This window comes from Manacus candei, unplaced genomic scaffold, assembly GCF_025592945.1.
Source record: "Manacus candei isolate 608988 ecotype Guabito, Panama unplaced genomic scaffold, ASM2559294v1 h1tg000018l, whole genome shotgun sequence".
Lineage (NCBI taxonomy): Eukaryota > Metazoa > Chordata > Aves > Passeriformes > Pipridae > Manacus > Manacus candei.
In genome coordinates, this window is record NW_026138066.1 from 16,724,144 (window position 1) to 16,743,151 (window position 19,008).

Genomic DNA, 19,008 nt, shown 5'->3' on the forward strand with positions numbered 1-19,008 from the left:
CACAAATTCACGGTGAGTTCCCATCACGGGGTCTTTCCTTGGCAGGGAGGTCACGGGCACAGGGCAAGGTCCAGCACGACAGCCCGACCGGCAATTTCCAGGGCTGTGCTGTGGCCAGGAGCAGTGGCAGGCAGCAAAGCTGGAAATAAACTCAGCTAAACTCTCTGCTGCTTCTTACTAAGGGCCCAAAACAGCCTCATTCAGAAACTTGGCAGGTTGCAAACTCTCTCCCCTCTCGCGCAGGGATCTCTGCCACTGGTCTTTCCCGGGAGCAGTGCTGCCCCATCGCTCCAGAAGCTGCAATGGGAATGGGCAATCAGGCAGCAGATGAAAACATCACACAGCAGGGAGACAACCTGCCCCAGTTGTGCAAACCCAGCACTGGGCTGCAAAATGAGCTATGTTGGGATTACAGCAGGTAATCTGATGACATTAGCTCCATGCTTAGAGGCCATAAAAGAGGCAAACAGAACAGGACATTGTTCATAGTAGATGTGTTACAGCTGTGATGGTCCGAGGATGCATGTGGGTCAAGGTTTTAAAATATTTTTATTATATCTGTCGATAAATATCTGAGGCAAGATAGAATAGGGGGCAAAACAATAACGCTTTTGGGTTCAGTGTCCTTGCATCAAGTGCGTAAAGCAGCAGCAAAACCTGAGCTGTGTACAGGCAGTCTGGGAAGGCAGTAGGAGAACAGGAATGAACCAGCAAACACTGTGGTGTCACCACATTAATCTATGGTGTAACCACACAGCACCAGAATTCTCACAGGAAAAACAGGGAAATGGAAGAGGGACAGGCAGACATAAGGACTGAATTCAACCAAGGAGTGATCAAATATGCAGTGACTCCTCATTTTGGGAACAGATGCCTTGGATGAAAACAGGATGACAACAGAGGTCTAGGAAAAAGGAAAGGACAGAGAAGATGAATATATTGTTCACTACAGCATAACAATTAATGGCATTCAATGAAAAGCTCAGATTTAAAGCAAAATGAAATACTTTTTCCTCCCACTGTGCATAATTAATTAGACCTGTGGCCATTACCACAGAATATCATCTGGAAAGGAACCAAGCAAGTTCACACAGATCTGCTCCTCTTCTGCAGCGATTAAACAGGATGGTCCAACTAAACCAGCTCCAGTCCTCAAATCGGTGATTCTTGAAAACCAGGGAAGATATTCCAGAGGAGGAATTACACGGTAGAGTGAGAAATGGAGAACATCCCTGTGCAGAAACCATCTCACAGTGAATAGTGTAGCTGTTAAATAGTTATGGTAAGAATGTAGGGATTGAAAACAACAGCAAAACCAAATAATATCTTGCCTTGTGCAACAGATTGGTGTAAGGAGAGAGGAGATTAATTAAGGAAACATTTCTAGAGATTCTCAAAACTATTGTGCTCAACAGCATCACTGCATGAATATCCCTGGGTAAGCAGAATTACTACAGCATACAGATAGCAATAATCTTATCAACAAGGAGACAAGCTAATTGGCAGGAACTAATAGACTATTATAGGAAAATGTGCAATTAATTACAAACTATTTGGCTTCCACCCAGTGAGATAAGACTGCACTGAACACAACAATAACTTGAAAATGAAAACAAATGTTCAGTGTAAACATAAGCAGCGAGGGGAAATATTAAATCTACAAGTGCAAAAGTAAGCTGGAAAATCCTGAGGAAAGCATTTTAAAAGTAAAACATCACTTTACGCATCTTCTGGAGTAAAATAAGGAGAAGTCTATGTGGGTTTGGGAGATGTTACTTGAGAGATGAAAAAAAAAAAGGTAGAAAGAGAAAAGAACCAACAAATACCACAAAGAATCAGTTACGACTCCAGAAAAAAAAGATGTTTTCAATACATATTTTTGATATAGCAGAAGGTAAAGAATCTGAGAGGGACTTTAAATAACCCATCAGAGGCAATAAAAAAATCTAAAGGGAAAAAACTGAAGGATGAAATCTCAATGTCTAGGATTTTGAGTCTATAACCATATCTAAGGCAAGTGGAAGAATGGGGACAGGCAGAAACAAGGCCTTACAAAACAGATTTTCAAAGAAATAAGAGAAATAGAAGAATGTGAATCTACAAAAAAAATAAAAAAGGTAATGCCATTTAAAAATATTTGGATAGATACACGCACACACAAATATTTATACGAATAAGGAGAACACCAGGGAAGAGGTTTTGTTGCAGTGTGTCTCACCTGGAACTGTGCAAGCTGAACCTCTCTGGGAGGCTGCAGAGCACTTTCCTCCCAGCGCTACAAGTGCTGGCAAGTGGCAGCCCCGATGCTGTGCCTGTCCCACGTGCATTGTTCTCATGCCACCCCCCAGGAACGCACAGGGGGGTTATTCTGTGGGTGGCCTCCCCTGAAAGAGGTGTGAAATGAGAGGCTGCCTATTCAGTAACCCCCTCAGAGCACAGGGCTGCTAATGGCACTAGCCAGAGCAGCCACACTCCTCCCAGTCCCATCCCAGGAAGGCAGGCCATCACCCACTGTTTATTGGGACAGCCCACGCTGGAGTGATGCCTCCTGGAGCAGGTCCTGAAGCAGCCTCCAGGTCCAGGCAGGCTGCCAAGGGGACAGAGCAGCACAATGCTGGTACATGGGGCATGAGTGGGGCACAGCTGGCTTAGCCACTTCTCCCCAGTACCCACTTTTGGAGAAGAGCCAGAGCACTGGGCCAGGGGTGTCACTGTTAGCGTGCCTCACACCTCAGGCAGGACCAGGGCTGGAAAATCCTGATCCTAAAGGCTGTTCATTTATGTTGCATTTTTCTTATATCTTTCTCTTTATCTTACAACATTTGCCAAGATTTCTGAGTTCAGCTTGATCCCAATCTTCCACCAGCAGCTGAGGCTGCGCTCCTGGGGAAGTGCTTACAGCCTGAACAACACAAAGCTGGAACAAACTTCCTCTGGAGATAATAAGGCACTTTGACATTCTCTGAAGTCAGACGTGCATAAGAACTGGCCCCAACCCACCCCACTGTGCACAGCTCACACACAGGAGCGCTGGCCCTGCGTGCTGTGGTAGGAACCACAAAACCTACTTCCAGGTCTGGTCTTGCTTCATGTCTATGTCCAGCTTAGCAGAGGATGACTTAATTAGATTTCTCTCCTCCAGTGCACCAAGCCACCTCCAGCCACCTGGAGAGGCAGTTCAAACCTAAAAGGAGGAGGGTTTCAAAAGGCACCCACTTATATGAATGATGACAGGGAAAGAAGAAAGGGAAATGTTTAATAGGAGACAAGCACAATCTCTTACTGCTCTTCAAGTAGCAGCTACTCTCCAGTGAATTATGTTCCAAACCCACCAAACTCCATTTAGGAGAGTGGCCTGGGAACAACTGCTGCTGCTTCTCACTCCCAATGTGAAAAAGCCACCAGCCACATCTGGCCTTTGCCGAGCACTGAGATCAACTGTGCTCCCCACTTCCACCTCCCCCTCCACTCCTCTGTCACATGTGACAAACTGCCTTCATGTGTTTTGAGGCCATGTAATCTTGCAAGCCACCTCCCAGCTTCCAGGAACACAATTTGCCGTTATATTATCTGGGAACCAAAGGCCAGAGCAAATACGATGCATTTCCTCTATCTGATAACCACCCTGCTACTGGCCTGCTCAGCCTGAAAATGTTATTCAGCTTAAGCGACCGTGGCTGTAGCAAGCAAATTTGTCACAAATATGCACAGAAAGGGGATAAATAGAGACTGATACTGGCTGGCACATTACAAGGAACCTGGAGACTGCTCAGCGGAGAAAGAAGCCAAAGTAAGCACAAAGGAGTGACTCCTGCCTGAGCCACTAAGCTCTCTCCCAGAAAGGCACATATATTTTGAAACTACAGTGGCAGAAACCAAAAGCCATTGCAGAGCCTGCAGTTCCCACATGACAGAAGATCCTGCTGCAGCCATTTGGACAGCCTCAATCAGACACAGCTTCCCTAGTGAATAACTGCTTCCAAATAATGACTTGGAAGACCAGAATCCTGAGGTGAGAAAACTCCTGTCCTCCCCAGATGCTTGCAGAGGAGCGGAGGCCTCACTTTTGTGCCCAGGTTTGTGGTACAAGATACGTCTGTCTGTGGACACCATGCTCTGCACACTGGAGATAAACAGGTGACACTCTTGCACGAGCCAGAGCTCAGGGACCAGTCTGAATGTGGGATGGCACACTGGAGAACCCTCTCCTGCAGATAGCACTGCCATACCCTCTGCTCCTCTGCAGGCAGCAGCTGTGGGTCAGTTGTGTAGGCTGACAGGGTGCTGGTGAGTCCCTCTCCAGGCACCTCTGATCAAAAGCTGTAGAGCACAGGAGGAGGTAAGTTGAGACCAAAAGAACGGTGCTCCTGAACCTGCTTTGGCTGTAACATGAATTCCCAGCAGAATCAGAGCTGCAGATTCCTGTCACCACTATCTCAGCTATGTCCAGTGCCAGTGGTTTCCCTCCAGACCAGGATGAAAACAGCAGTGCTCTCTGGGTGTGCACTTGCCTGTCAGGGACACAAAAGCAGGAACACACAGATATTTGTATGGCATGCACAAGCACAGCAGGAGTGCCCAGGCAGGCAGATCCACTTCACATCTCGCCTCTGCTTTGACTTCTCCCTAGTACCTCATCTCTGTTAAACACTCTGGCCCCTTGCACAATTGAGCAGGGAACAGTGTTTTTTCTGCTCAGGATTCAAAAGTATTCTCATTTCATTTATGGTCCAAAATAAAAGCACTGCAAGGTTATGCAGTTATAAACACACATGTATAGATACCTATGTATATGCTTATAATATAATAAAATACAGTATAAAAAAACAAGAGCTGAGCAGCAAGCAAAGGCTCCAGGGCCAGGAGACTTCCATCTTTTTTAGCATCTCCTTCTACTTTCCCTTCAATTCCATCAGGTAACTCCAGTTCCTCAGGGCTCTTCCCTGGTTCCAGTTTGCCAGCAACTGGGCAACCTGAACAAACCCTGGCAGATTAACTGTGGCAACAGAACCTGAGCACATTTTAGGGACAGGGCAGGAGACACTGCCCTTCTAAAATCTAGTCATGGACCTCCTGATGTGAAAATTGATAGCTGCATCAAGAAATTAAAACTCACCAGTTCATTGTTGCAGCCAAGGAACCAGTTGGAGTACATTTTCATATCAAGAACCATATGCCAAAGGAAATCATAAGTCAAGGCTAGTAACGATAGGAGTGTTGTTTAAGTGGCCCAGAAGTGAAAAGCATAGGATCAGCAGATTGATTAGGTACAGGGTAAATCGGGTGGTAGAGAAGGAGATGTATATTGGGACCATTGGGATGATGGTCTTTCCTTATGTTCTGCACATCCTACTCCTCTGAGGTGAAGGTCTAAGTCTGTAACCGACTGTCTGCAGAAAGAATGGCATCAAAACCATTGATAGGGCTGAGATTTGCATGCCCCTGCACCCTGTCTGCCTGCAAGGGGGATGTTCTGGCAGGAAATAGGGAAAACTTTTCTCAGAGGTGAGACTGGGTTGTACCCGCTTAACTGATTCCTCCCCAGAAAACCCATAATCTGGTTTTAAGCAAGCAAGGTTTGGGCAGTGTTCTCAGGGCATCTCTTCATACTTATTTAAATGCTCTTACAAAAAATACCCAAAAAAACAAAACTAAAAAACCCCCACCCAAACAAACAAAAAAAATCTTTTTCATTCAGGAGTACTGGGCTGGTAAAAGCCAAGTTTCCATTCTGGGAGAAAATCCAATAATCAGCTAGTCACCAATGGACAGAACGAGAGAAGGTTTTTAAAAGTTTCTCAAAAAGAAAGTTTTCTATGCAAGAGCTGACAAAGTGAAAACTTGGGCATTTCAAAAACCGTCAGTAAGAAATAAAACACGGGTTCAGTTTTTCCCACTTCCAAAAATTAGAATTACATCAGATTTTAGAAAGCCCCTGCAGTGTTTCTCTTAAAAACATCCCAGGCAGCCCTCACGTCAGCACAAGGAGTGCCTGGCTGAGCTCCTGGGCCACTGTAGCACCCAGGGATGCTGGGCTTGGAGAAGCATCACCAGGGAGTCCAGAGCCCATCCCTGAAATGCTGCCTGGTCACAAGCCCCCCTGCAAGGCTCTGCAGAGCATGCCAGCTCCTGGCCACTGCTCATCAGAAGCATTTTGTGTCTCTTGCTTTGCTCCTCTGGTCACCAGCAGCCCAAGGCAGGGCAGGAGGAAGCAGAGGGACTTGGTCTTCTCTACTCTTCCCCTGGGCTGCCCTGCTGAGGTTCCTGCAAGGTAATGTAGCCAGATACTCAGAGCTTAGAGTAACCTCTGCAGACAGAGAAAAAAGGAGCTCACACACTGGAGATGCACTCCCCATCACTCACCCGCTGAACTGGCTCACTGCCTAGTGGGGCTTTGAGACATAACATTAGCCAGACCTAGAGCTTTTAGCTTCCCTGGTGGATGGAATTCTGCCTGAAGCAAGAATCACAAGCCTTCACACCAAGGCTGATCTTCTGTCTACAGGTCATTCCTGTTCTGGTAGTCAGTTGCAACATATGGCACGAAATCTCTCTTTCTCAGGCTTAAGATATTTTCTGTCCAAAACGAAAAGGAAAGAAAAAAAGTAATTTGTGAGTTTTGATAACTTAAAGCAATCTTATTTTTCTGTTGATGAGCGCCGGAGATGAAAAAGCTAAGCTTCAAATTAGATGAAGCTGATGTCTGAAGAAAGCTAACCCTTCCAGCCAAGAGGAGGAGTGGCAGTGGATCAGGGGCTTGGTGCCCAGGCACTAGGCACAGAGGTTTTAGCAAAACCACATATGGATCGGGTCTAGCCCAGTCAACCCACCACACACGTGGTAAATGGAGAAGGTAGCCTCTTGGCACTGCTTGAGACCAGCCTTCTCCAGAGGGAACAAAAGGGCTGCTCATGTGCTTCACTCTTTGTCATTTTTGAATATCAAATTCCAAGCCACATTACCCTTTTGCCACCATGAATTCAAACACTGATGCTCACCTGAAATAAAACACACGGGGGCCGACCTGACCAAGAGGTCAGAGGGAGAAATACACCCAAACACAAGGTATTTCCACCATGAACACTAATTTACTACTTTCCTTTAGCCAGACAGAGCACCACTGCTCTTTTTGAGAAAGACACTTCATTCCTGGCCCCTGCAAGCTAAGGCAGAGGGTCAGGAACTGCTTGCCAATCATCTGACAAGTGCTGGGAATGTGGTTTCATTAAGTTTCTCGCAGCTCAGATCTGAAGGTTTCGTAGTGATCAGGTGGGGGTGGGAGGGGGGAAGACATGGTGGTATGTTCAGATTGGGGAAATAATGAAAAACATGGAGCCAATGAAACCTTTAATCTTGGTATTCACCATAACTGGGATCTAGGGGAAAAAGGAGAACCGCCTTTGATATCCTTGTTTACCCTAAAAGTTTCTTACCACAAGGTTGGAACTGTGTAGCAGTACCAGCACACACCCTACTGCTAGAACAGAACCCGTGGATTTACACCAGAGCAAACCAGGAAGCAGCCCTTTTTCACTGCTGTCCAAATCTGGTCCTAATGATGCCAATGGGCATGGACACTTGGCTCACTGTGGAGGAAAGATGGAGGCTAATGAGACTTCAGGAGGGAGGAACTTGCTGGAAAGGTAAGACCAAACTTGGTCCGTGCAGCCACAGCGAGGAACCCAAGCAATACCCCACAGAGCCCATTGACTGGGGCCACACAGGCGACAGCTCACAGACTGTCAAAAGTAGTCTGAAGATGCACATGCCCTCAGCACCATTCCCACACTCAGCCCAGGGCTGCCTGGATGGCTGAGCCGCAGAGCCTCTCTGCTTCCAGCAACCGGCTGGTGGAGAAGCTGTGGGATGAGCCAGGGCTGAGAGGACAGCATCAAAGTGCCAACTTGCATAGAGGATGCTCCATGCTGGAGGTAGGGAATGGCAGCTCCATGCTTCCTGCAGTTTGCAGTCTCACAGCTCCTCTGGAAGTAGTCAGGCAGCCCTAGAGGGGTGGGAGGCAAGGCCTCCACTGCTGGGAAGGGAAAGTAGTTTCAGAAGAGCAAAAAGGAGTCTGCAAGCAGAATTTGTCCTGATTTCCTTTGGCCACACTTCCCCGAGAGCAGGGATTGCCCAAGGTGTAACAGGAGGGCCCTGAGGGATGAAAGCAAACAGCACAGGAAACAACTGTGTTTCTTTGAGATCACCAGAGCTGAGAGAGAAACAGGGACGTAGAACAGCTGCTTTTAAGGACAAAGCAAAACAAGTTCCTTTTTGCAGAAATCTCAGGTGTTGCTTTGTGCAACACCAGTCCCTGCACACTTTGTAAATGGGAGTTACACAAAATCACATCCACTTTTTGTTCCAAACAGGAATCTGACCCATCAGCTTCCTAGAATTGCCTTAGCAAGAAAAAACCCAACCTCTAAGTTTTGGACAGCTTTTCTGTTGCTGTGTACTCTTCCATTATTTATTTGTTCAGCTTTGTGTACTGTCTAACACCCCTAAATCCTGGGGTTTGACCACTCCAAGTACATTCATACCAGAAGCCGGGGGAAACCAGTGCCATGACATATGGTGAGGCCCAGAAAGCAAGCAACCCCAGCTGTTTTCAAACCTTACCAGTATGGATACAAACCTGGATAATGGCTTGCAGCTGCACCAGCAGATCACCTCCTTCCAGCAACAGGTGAAAAGCTGAAGCACCACACACTCACCTGGGGGTTGGTTCATCAGCATTAGGCAGGGTTGCTACCAGGTGATCCCACTTCTTCACCAGGTGTTCTCAGACACTGGTGTGCAGCGATTGTCTCTCCCAAGACTGTTCCTAGGAAAAGCTAAAGCATCCAACTCCTGCCTCTCTCCTGCTTGAGAGACTGTCCAGAAAGAAAATAATGGGATGCAACACTATCAATGCACTGGTAATGTCTAGATTTTGATCTTTACAGTATTTTGCTCTGATAATGCCATTGCAGCGACACACACAAGACCTGGCTAACTAAATTTCCAGCTGTATAAACGAAAAGTTAAATCATTAGCTGACAGAAGTAAACAGAATGTGTTTACCTGAGCTGTTTCTCAAATTCATAGTACAGATTTACGTGGGCCCCACTGCTATCACAGAACAGCAGTTGCAAACACCTCATTTCTCTGGGGAGCAACAAGTGTGCCCACTGCCCTGGGGGTGAGCTGAGCTGCTGCAAGGCTGAGCACAGACTGCATCAACCTGGAAAAGGATGCAGCAGCTCGATCAGCTGGCACATCACCCATCCATTAAAAAGAGATGCCAGGCTGGCTAGAGACATCAGCCATCATCTCAGGACCTGTGTGTTCAGAGGTGGTTGCTCTCCTCGGGTATTAACACCCATAGCAGTTCCCTCTGGCACTTGTCTTTAAATGACTTCTGAGGGGAGGTGTGGTGCAGACTGCCAAAAATTGACCTCTGGAAAGCCTCCAATTAAGACACAATGCCCCACCTAGGATTACAACTATTCGCTGCAGCAGGGCTTTTGTTTCAAAGGCATTCAGTGCATGTCTCTTTAGAGGTATCTCTGCTCTTCAATAAACCCTTGCTGCTTTCATTTCCTTTACCTTGAAACTTCACACTCAATTTGTACTGAGCCATCTCGTTACATAAGGCTCGATGCTCTCAATGTCTTGCTGTGCAGTTTCCAGCTGTCCTACGCATTTATCACCCTCCCAAAGCCAGCATGGCTAGAATTGCAATAAGGGCTGGATTTATAGCACCTCCCCACTGCCTTGGTGCTCCAAGCAGAGTTCCTGTTTGGTTCAGGCAGGCTGACCAAACACATACTCAGTGACCACAGCTGGAGAGGATGTGAAGTTCTCTGCTTTTCATTTTCATCTAACCGGAGTAAGGCTCAAATCCTGCTTTTAGCAGACCAGTTCTCAACATCTTAGAGGGGTTTCGAGAAGTTATTTCAGGAATGATTGTAAGAAACTTTTCCCACCCTTTTAAAACCTTCCATTTCCAACACACAAAATGACTGCTATTGTACAGTGGCTCCCTCAATCAGCCATTATTTTTAAAGGTATGCAAAATGTACCTAGGATGACAGCAAGACATGTCTGATAGGCAACTAGTGAATATCTGATTACTTCTTGCTTTGTTTTGCTACAACTCTGTGTTGTGTTTACTCTAATAACTGTTATTAGAACAACAGAAAAATGAAAGTGATAGCTCTCCTCAGACACCTGCCTAGTACACACACTACTGTTGAATGAAGGCTGCAGACTGTGTTGTTTCTCCGAGATGACACGCCTCTGTTCATGATCCTTGTATTCTGTCTTTCTTCCAGTGCAAAAAACTGTGTACAAAAGGACCACGCATCAGTAACACTGAGAGACTTCGACCTGAGCAGCTTGAACGTGTATCTACATGTAAGGGACTGACATACCTTCTCACTGGCCCACATGGAGTTAGGTATGAGCAGCCCACTGAGAAACCTCTGGTTCTGCCACTTATTTTTCCATGCATCTTAAGAACTGCAGTTCAGATAGGCTGTAGTTTTTTTCTCCAAATTCGATATGCCACGATGATGAATGAAGCCTAGGAAAACATCTGTATGGAAGATCATTTTTACTGATGGATTATGAACCCTTCTGTACATCGTGCCCATTCAATGAAGGGGAGAAAGATTATGGAATCCTCCTCAAAGCCACGTCCAGTCCCACGAGGGTTAAGGAGACTGGTAACAGTCATCACTATAACCCCAGCCCAATCTGGGTGTCTTCTGTGATGAACTATAAGGACAAGGGGAAAGCAGTGGGCATTTACCCAGACTTACTGCAAAAACATACCTGTGGAATGGATGGACAACATACAATGGGGGTGGAAAATGGGGTGGACTTCTGTGCTCAGACTTCAGTAGTCAACAATTTGAAATCTAGGAGGTGGCCAGCTCCAAGTGCAGTACCTCAGGAGCTGGTACTGGAGACTACTGGTTTATGTCTTACCCACCTGTGTGGTGGGATAGAGCACACTCATGTTTGCAGATGACACGAAACAATGCTAGTGGAGGACAGGAGCAGGACACCCCAAAACATGGGAGGAGGGAACTCCCATTCAACTGGATCTTGACTGGCTGGAGTGATGTGCTGATGGAAAGTTTGTTAAGTCCATTAGCCCTGCACATAAGAAATAAGAAACCAAGAGACCTGGGGCTAACAGTGGCCACAATGAATAGCAGTCAGCAGTACTTGCAGCTATAAAGGCCAGCACTGTACCAGCCTGCACAGTAAAAGCACAGGTAGCAAGTTCAAGGAAGTTATTTTCCCCACATATTCAACACTTGTAAGATGCACCTGGAATACGATTATCCAGTCTGGGGCTCCTCATTACAAAATCAAACATGACCAACCTGTAGGAAGTCCAGCTGAGGACCACCAAGTCTGTTAGAAGGCTGCAGCTCATGACATGGCTCAAAGCAGCTGAGCTGGGTTTGTTCAGCTTGGAAATTAAGGCTGCAGGACCTGCAGCCTTCAACTACCTAATGGATGGTTGCAGAAAATATGGAGCCACACTCTTTAAGTGGCAACAGGCAAGCTACAGCAAGGGAGACTCTGTACATTAGATAAAAGTCTGCGCTGAAGATACTACAAAACCAAACAGGAAGTCAGAGGTTGTTAAATGCTCATTTCTGGAAATACTCAAAATTTTATTGGACACAGCCCTGAAAAACTTCACCCCCTTTCAACGTCAGCACTGCTCTAGTCAGGAGGTTGACCCATATGACCTCCAGAAGTACCCTCCAACCTAAATTTACTCTATGGTTCTAAAAACTGAAAAGATCAATGCAAGCTTCACAGTGTGGCTAATGTAACAGACAACTGTCTGTTATCTTGTGCTGTGTGACTGTATTCCAATCCCTCAAGATAATTTCCATAATATCATCAATATTACCTTAAGCCCTCATTATCACATAGTCCAGGCTACACAAGCATTCAGCTACAGATGATCTGTCAAACCAATAAATCCTAAAAGCAATGGTACCGAAGGTCAGGAGTGACATTTCTCTCTCTGCAAGTAAAGCTGCCAAATTCCAGGCTCTGGGTTTTACAAAGAAAGCTTGAAACCACACAGTTTGTATAAGACACACAACTCAAGTCCTGGCCACTTTCAGCCCCTCACAACAGCTCAGGTGATTTCTTTGACCTTATGTGTCAGACACATGGAAAAAAACAACATAAACAGTGGCTAGTAGCCTTTGTAGGCTTTAAGAGGTACCTTTCTATATACACACGAGCTAATGTTTTTTATATACTGAGATTTTGTCCCCAAAGCATGAGAGATTTTTTTCTACAGCAGTAGTAGACCTGTAAGAACATTACTACCTTACCTCAAGTTCGGGTTGCTTCTTTACATATGTTTTTATAAAAATTCAAACCCCTAAGATCTGGAGACAATACCACAGCTGTAGCTTTAGGTTTTTCAACCACTAACTACATATCTACAGATTTTTCCAAAAGTTAACATTTATTCATAAGTTCATACTATCAGCAATCCTTTGATAGGAATTATGCTCTTAAAAAACAAGCTTAAAACAATAAGATGTGAAGCTAATAATGGTCTTCAGTTTATGAACACCTTATCCAAAATCAGACGAGACACTTGTAACAAGAAAAAGCGTGGCAATCTCCTTTCAACAGTGAAATAGAGGCTCTATGAAAAGGCTATACGAAAAACAGCTACTAAAAATGTGACTTTTGCACATGATTCGCACATTTCTTTCTGTTGTTTACTCCTTTCTGTGCTTGTTACAAGCAGAATGAGGACTGTTGCATCATACAGCTGTTTGTTTCCATCTTGTTGTAACCGGTGCTACTGTTAACATTCTCCACCACACCTTCTACGCAGAGAAACAGGAACATGCAATGCAGATTTACTCAAAGATCTCTTTTCCAGTTGATGGTGATTACACATAACAACGACTTTATCGCGACAGAGAATGCAGGAATGGTTAAGAGGATATGCTCAGTGGCTAACAGGATATGCTAACCATATTTTCCCTGTTGTGTCACGGATTCTAGGAGTCAGGAAAGAATACAGAACACTGGGATTCCTTAAGAAATCTTGTACTAGTCTACTTCTGGAACGATTAAACATCTGTGACAGATAGTCTATCCACTCCATATAGGGAAACATTTATGTAGTACCATCAGTTAAAGCTTGAAGGAAAGTAACAACTGTTTAAACCAGTTTACCAAAACTAAGTGTACATTGAGAAGAAAAAAATTTAACTGGAGGCAAAAAGAGGGTATGTCTAGCTATAGCATAGACTCCTTCATAAATAAGTAAACAAATAATACTCTTAAGTTTGCTAGGGTGCCCGTTCAGCCACATGCTTTACCAGAGCTTGCTTTTGCTTTTAACACCATTTTAGTCTTTAAGGAGCGGGAATTAAAAGTCTGTGCCCAATTTGCACTTAAAGCCCCCAAGACCCCGTATCTTCTGCCCTCCATCTTATTTTTCTTTTGCACATCTTCCTCTTCTCAGGTAGCAGGCACAAAGAAAAGAAAGCAATAAAGCTCCATCTACCTGAGCTGAGTATTTTTTTTTTTTTTGGGATGGATAATTCTGCCAGATAAATAAACTTCCAAATATTAGAGAACAAGAGAAGGGACACAGAATAGTCAAGACAGCACACTTTTGTTTTTGTCAATATTTCTTTAAATCCCAATCCAGCTCCTAGTAAGACTGGACACTACTTACAACACTCCTAGAACTGCAGAAGAATGGAAACACAATAGGGAGCGAGTGGAGGGGGGAGACAGCTCAGTGGCTGACTTCAGACATTCACATACACAAAGCCAGCATCCACTGGACTCAAGGCCCAGATGCCCCACTAATAGGAACAAACCCAAACACAAAGGTAGCACATGAAATGTATTTACCTATTTAAACACAGGCAGCTGGTCAAGCTAGAATGGGGAAGGTAACTGCTAATTCCTTGTACTACAAGGAAGGAATGGAGTAAAAAAACCCAAGCCCACGGGCAGGTTTTTGCTTTGTGAACCTCTGTCTGTGCTGCTGGTTAACAGTGGTAAGTATAAAAAAATCAAAGAAAAATAATCTATTTATAGAACAAGTCAGTAGTCTGAGACATTTAGAAAAAAGTAAAAACAAGTCCTTCTTTAAAAATGGATTTACTAAAACAACTGTCACCCAGGATGACCCCAAGCCCCTCTGGTCCTCTGGCAAAGCCAGGGGCGACTTCAAACAAGAACTGTTGCTGATTGTACACTGGTGCACATCCAGCAAAGCCAGCAGGGAGGGGGATTTGCACTGTGAACAGTATCTGCAGACTGCTTGTGGTATCACAGGAGGCCATGCCCGTAGCCTGGTGATACTGGAAATAGTTGTGAGTGAAACTTTTCACAGAAGCACATGTGCTCAAGCCCTCTGAGGTAAGTGGGCTGTCTTCTTTCCTTCCCATCCCTGGGTACAGATCTCAGAAGCTGGTGCCCTGGGTGCTGTACCTCCTCGCCAGCTCCATCCTGCGCGAGACAACTTTAATGTGCAGGAGTGCAGAACTCTAAGCAAAGCCTAGAAAAGGAGAGGGCATCCCCACAGAAAGGGAAGCACTCTGCTCTTCCCAAGTTCTGGCCTAGCTAGACATTATCAATGTTTTCTGGCCCTCCTCAGGACAGGAAGATCGGCTGTTTCCCACGGAGGAAAAAGTTTTGCCTAGTGGAGTAGAGTTGGGTTTCTTTTTTGGTAAACACAACCTTTGCTGATTTCTGAGATTATGAGCTCCTCTGCCCTTTAGCTACAAAAGAGAAATGAAAAGAAATTCATCCACTTGCTCCCATCCTTATAGTGTAGTGTTAGCTGCCTGGATATGGAGGCAATTTAACTCTCCCAATATGTTACTCAATGCTCTGGGCTGGCATGGAGAGGCAAAAGATAACTTCTGAAGTCACCTCCTTAGGATAACCTGATAAGCCCAAAAGCTCCAGCCTGTGCCCACCAATTCCAGGCCAGCTCCACTGCCAACATGTACTTCTAACACCCTGAAGTGTCTAATCTAACAGCCTCGAGTTTGCTCAGTCTCTAAGAGCAACAGCCACACTCAAAGATGGAAACACTCAAGTCAGAAAACACTGGCTGGAGCTCCTAATTCAGGCGGTGTCTGCATAGATGAGTCGGTACCACTGTGCCTTGACATTCCCATTGTATGAAGGAAGCCAGCTGTAAGGAACGGACCAACTCCGCTGCAGGTCTGTACATCCTTGGAAGTGAAGCTCAGTGGCTACATTAGCTTCAAACCCTCTCTTCCTGTAGGGTTTCAGTGGTCCATTTCCCAACAAGTTCTGGGCATCGAGTAGTTGCTAACTTGTCTCCTTAAGATCTTCCATTGGTAGTTTGTAGCTCAACAAGAAGGGAGGAGGTGGTGCATGAGCAGGGCTGCTGGGTCCCTGCAGGGGTTTCTTTGCACAGTTTATACAGATGTAATCCTCATTCTCAGCCATTTCGGGAGAGACGCCGACACAGACTTGATGGAACCACTCATCGCAGCCACCGTCACACTGCACCCAGTCCACCTGCAAGAGAGCACAGCAGCAACACGTGGCACGTTACAGGGAAGCACAGACAGGCACGGTTTACATGAAGAAAACACCTTCCATTAAACCCAACTGAGGTGCCTGGCACATAACAGCTTTTGGGTACAAATTAATGCCCTACAGAGCTTGTTTTAATAACTGCTTCAGTTTGATGAAAAATAACTCTCTTCCAACAAACCTCTTGCATCCTTAGACCACAACAATATAAATATACACTACTACTATTGAGGAAGATGACTCAGTTCTCCTCAAATGAAAGCAGGTGTGCTAGAACACATTTAAAACAAGAGGACACTCAGAGACATTACTTCAGCATAGATGAAAGTCTACAAATACACATTCTAAATTATATACATCCCCTTAGATGCATTATCAAATGGCAGCTTTTGAAGCCTAAAAATTACAGAAAACAAAAGGACTTGATGGTTTTGGAGGGGGGGAATTAGCCACATGACATCAATAGCTTTAATACTTTTCTACCAGCTAGATATTGGGTATACAGCTGGCCACCAAAGGTCAAAAAAAGCACACACAGCTCTAAGTCCTAAACATCATAACATCTAACCTAGAATATTTCACACTTTGAGTTGAACTTGCTATAGAACAATTGGGAAAAACGTAAAAAAGTAAGTTAAAACTTAGGAAGGAAAAAAGATTCATTATTTGATTTCTGCAATTCCCTGAATAAAAGTCCACGGTTATTTGAGCCAGTGGGTGGAAACTGTGATCTGCAGGATAAGAAACACAGGTTCTCCATTCTAATGGCATGCATTGGTACAGCTATAAAAATTGCTACTGCTGTAGTTCTGCTTTCACCTCACAGAGGAACGTGACAACATATTAGGAAAATAGCACTAGTGCCAACCTATCAAAATGAAGAAACATTATCATCATCTCAAGATTTTTACTTCAGTTTGTAGCAAACTACTCCTGAACATATTTTCAAAGTGACTAGTAATGGCCACCAACAGCTGCAGCTTCAGTTGTTACATTCTTGTACCTGCCATGTTTCACTTGTCATACGAGTACGTATGTACGGCGTTCAACTGCCAAATGTACTAAAGTACATCCAACCTTATGGCAAGGCAGTCATTCCATTAAAAATTTTGATTATACAATCAGGAATTTTACTCAGTTTCATTCATGGAAGTTTGACAAATTCAGTACAACCTTATTTACAATAGGAGCTTATAGGCCCTCTCCTCCCGCTTACAATCTCGATTTCCATAAAAATGTACTAATATGAAGTAAATATCACCTGTGAAGTAAAGAGAATAAAAAGACTATCATATTTTGAGTGACTGAGTGTAATTTCTAACCTTGATCTAAGTTTAAGACTTCAAAACTGGTCTTTTAACTGGTCTTTTTGACTGTTCCAATGAAGACTTGAACTCAATGTTTCAATTCTGCACAAGAAATAAGTTCTTTCTATTTGCACTTACTCCTACTCTCTCTTGTGAAAGTCAGTACAGTATAGTCTCAATCCCACAGTTATTTGGGGTGTGTTTTTTCTACTTTCTAGAAAGCAGAAAAAAACATTTTGAAAAAAGTTTTTTTGATCATCGATTAGTCAGTGTTAAAAGCTGACAATTACGATAGGCAGTAGCACAGAGACAAGCAGATCAAGTTTCTTTTGTAATAATCCAATCAGGTCTAAAAATCACTGATTATTCATCACCAACAAGAAAAATGAAGCACTGAAGTTGGTAGATCACTCAGCCTGCAGCATCACTGTTCACAGACTGTATGCAAGAAATACAGAAAATTTACTTCATTTAGGAACATCGCACATCCCACTCCTGCTCAGAAACACAGGAACATTTCTATCTGAGTCAAAGAATTAATCCTTTGAATCAGCCAATGCATGTTGCACATAGTCAACAAAAAAATTACCCAGCTTGAAGAAGTTAAGCTTTCCAACCAAGAACTTTACCCAGATTCTGATTTTCCATCTTTTCCTGTTTTAAAGTACCTAAGAGAGGAAGGAAGATCTACAGTTTAATCTGCTACATCTACACCTGTGTACCTACCCAAGTACTACTCCATCCTCTCTCATTTCTAATCACACCACTTCGGTTTCTCATGCTGTTCAATCTAAACATTAAATGGCACAGAGGGGGTTTGACTTTGCATGGAAGTGCAAAGGAAGTTCCCTGTGACAGAACTAAGGGAAAACTCACTTTGTCCTTGCAGGGCCTTTGGCAGTTCTGTGCAGCACACACGGCATTCTCGTCATCCGACTCTTCTGCTCCTGACCAGTCGTACTTAGAAGGAATATCTAGAATCTTCTTCTCTCTTTTTTTCTCTGTGCTCTCCTTTACTAGTTCTACCTTGGCAACAACTGCCTTCTCTCGCTTCTTCTTCCGCTCCTCCTCCTTAGCCAGTTTCTTCGCCAGCTTGTTCAGCTCCTTTGTCTTATCCATAGTGAGTTTTAGCTTCTTCTTCTTAGGTTTTTCCAGTTTTTTCAGCTCTTTAGATTTTTGCTTCATATCTCCAAAGAATTGCTCTGCTCTCTCCAGTTTTCGTTTCCGCTTCCTCTCAGAAGAGTCTCTCCCTCTCATTTTCAGCGGTTTTTCATCCATGCTGTCATCCTTCACGGAAAGAGTGAAGAGAGATTTTTATTCAAATGCAAATTTCCTGCAAACCTGATGTCTCAGAGATGTAGTTACCTCTACCATTATGCTGACATGGAATGAAGAAAGCTACTCAACAACATAGTTACAAATTCTAAGCAAAAGGCACTTAACTTTATTTTCACCATATTTGAAAAAATTCAGTGTTATCAACTGTGTCAAAGTACAATCAATCAAAAATACCCAGGGGAAAAAGTAAATCATCAGCAAGGGTAAGGAGGCAAAATAAGCAATAATTACAACTCCCCCTCTCGCATTGTTTTTTAATAGAAGTTGAGAAGATTAATAATTTGTTAGATGCTCTTGCTTATTTTTCATCCAAGGTCAGTCTTGCCTGTAATTACTTTTGAGAGAAAGCAACTGCTATTTTGGAGATTAACATAGCGTAATTGGTGAATTCTTAAAATGGATCATCAACTCAAGCAAGAGAAAAAAGTACCATCAGTTATTTGAAAAGCTTCCAAACTGGCAGACATTGTAAATATCCTGGCGTCATCGACAGCTCTTAAATAACAGATTCAGATCAGAAGTGAGGCTTAAAACTGGCAAACTCTGTCCCTGCAGGTAGCATTCACAGTGACAAGTCCTATTTATATCTGAAACATTCACATGTATAGCTCCTCTGTACAGGATTGACTCAATTTCAGTTAATCCAGCTATACACTTAAATAATTATTAATAGATTAAGAACATACTACAGGTGAGTAAAGACACTCTGTTTACTGTACATTACTTAATATAGCTACTCCACCCAAAACCAAATCCTCTCAAGATTATTTTACAAAAGTCTACT

At 44.0% G+C, this 19,008-nt stretch overlaps 1 protein-coding gene across 3 annotated transcripts in view; it reads right to left on the reverse strand.

Annotated features, from left to right (window-relative positions):
• Nucleotides 1-12,474: 12,474 nt before the first annotated feature.
• Nucleotides 12,475-19,008, reverse strand: part of KDM5A (lysine demethylase 5A) — a 50,274-nt gene continuing 43,740 nt past the window's right edge. For all 3 annotated transcript variants that reach the window (XM_051784892.1, XM_051784893.1, XM_051784894.1), the window contains 2 exons: nt 17,763-18,173; nt 12,475-15,561 (listed from right to left, as the gene is read on the reverse strand). In XM_051784892.1, the coding sequence (XP_051640852.1) occupies nt 15,349-15,561; nt 17,763-18,173 (624 nt within the window). In that variant the 3' untranslated portion in view covers nt 12,475-15,348. The remainder of the gene's footprint in view (nt 15,562-17,762; nt 18,174-19,008) is intronic.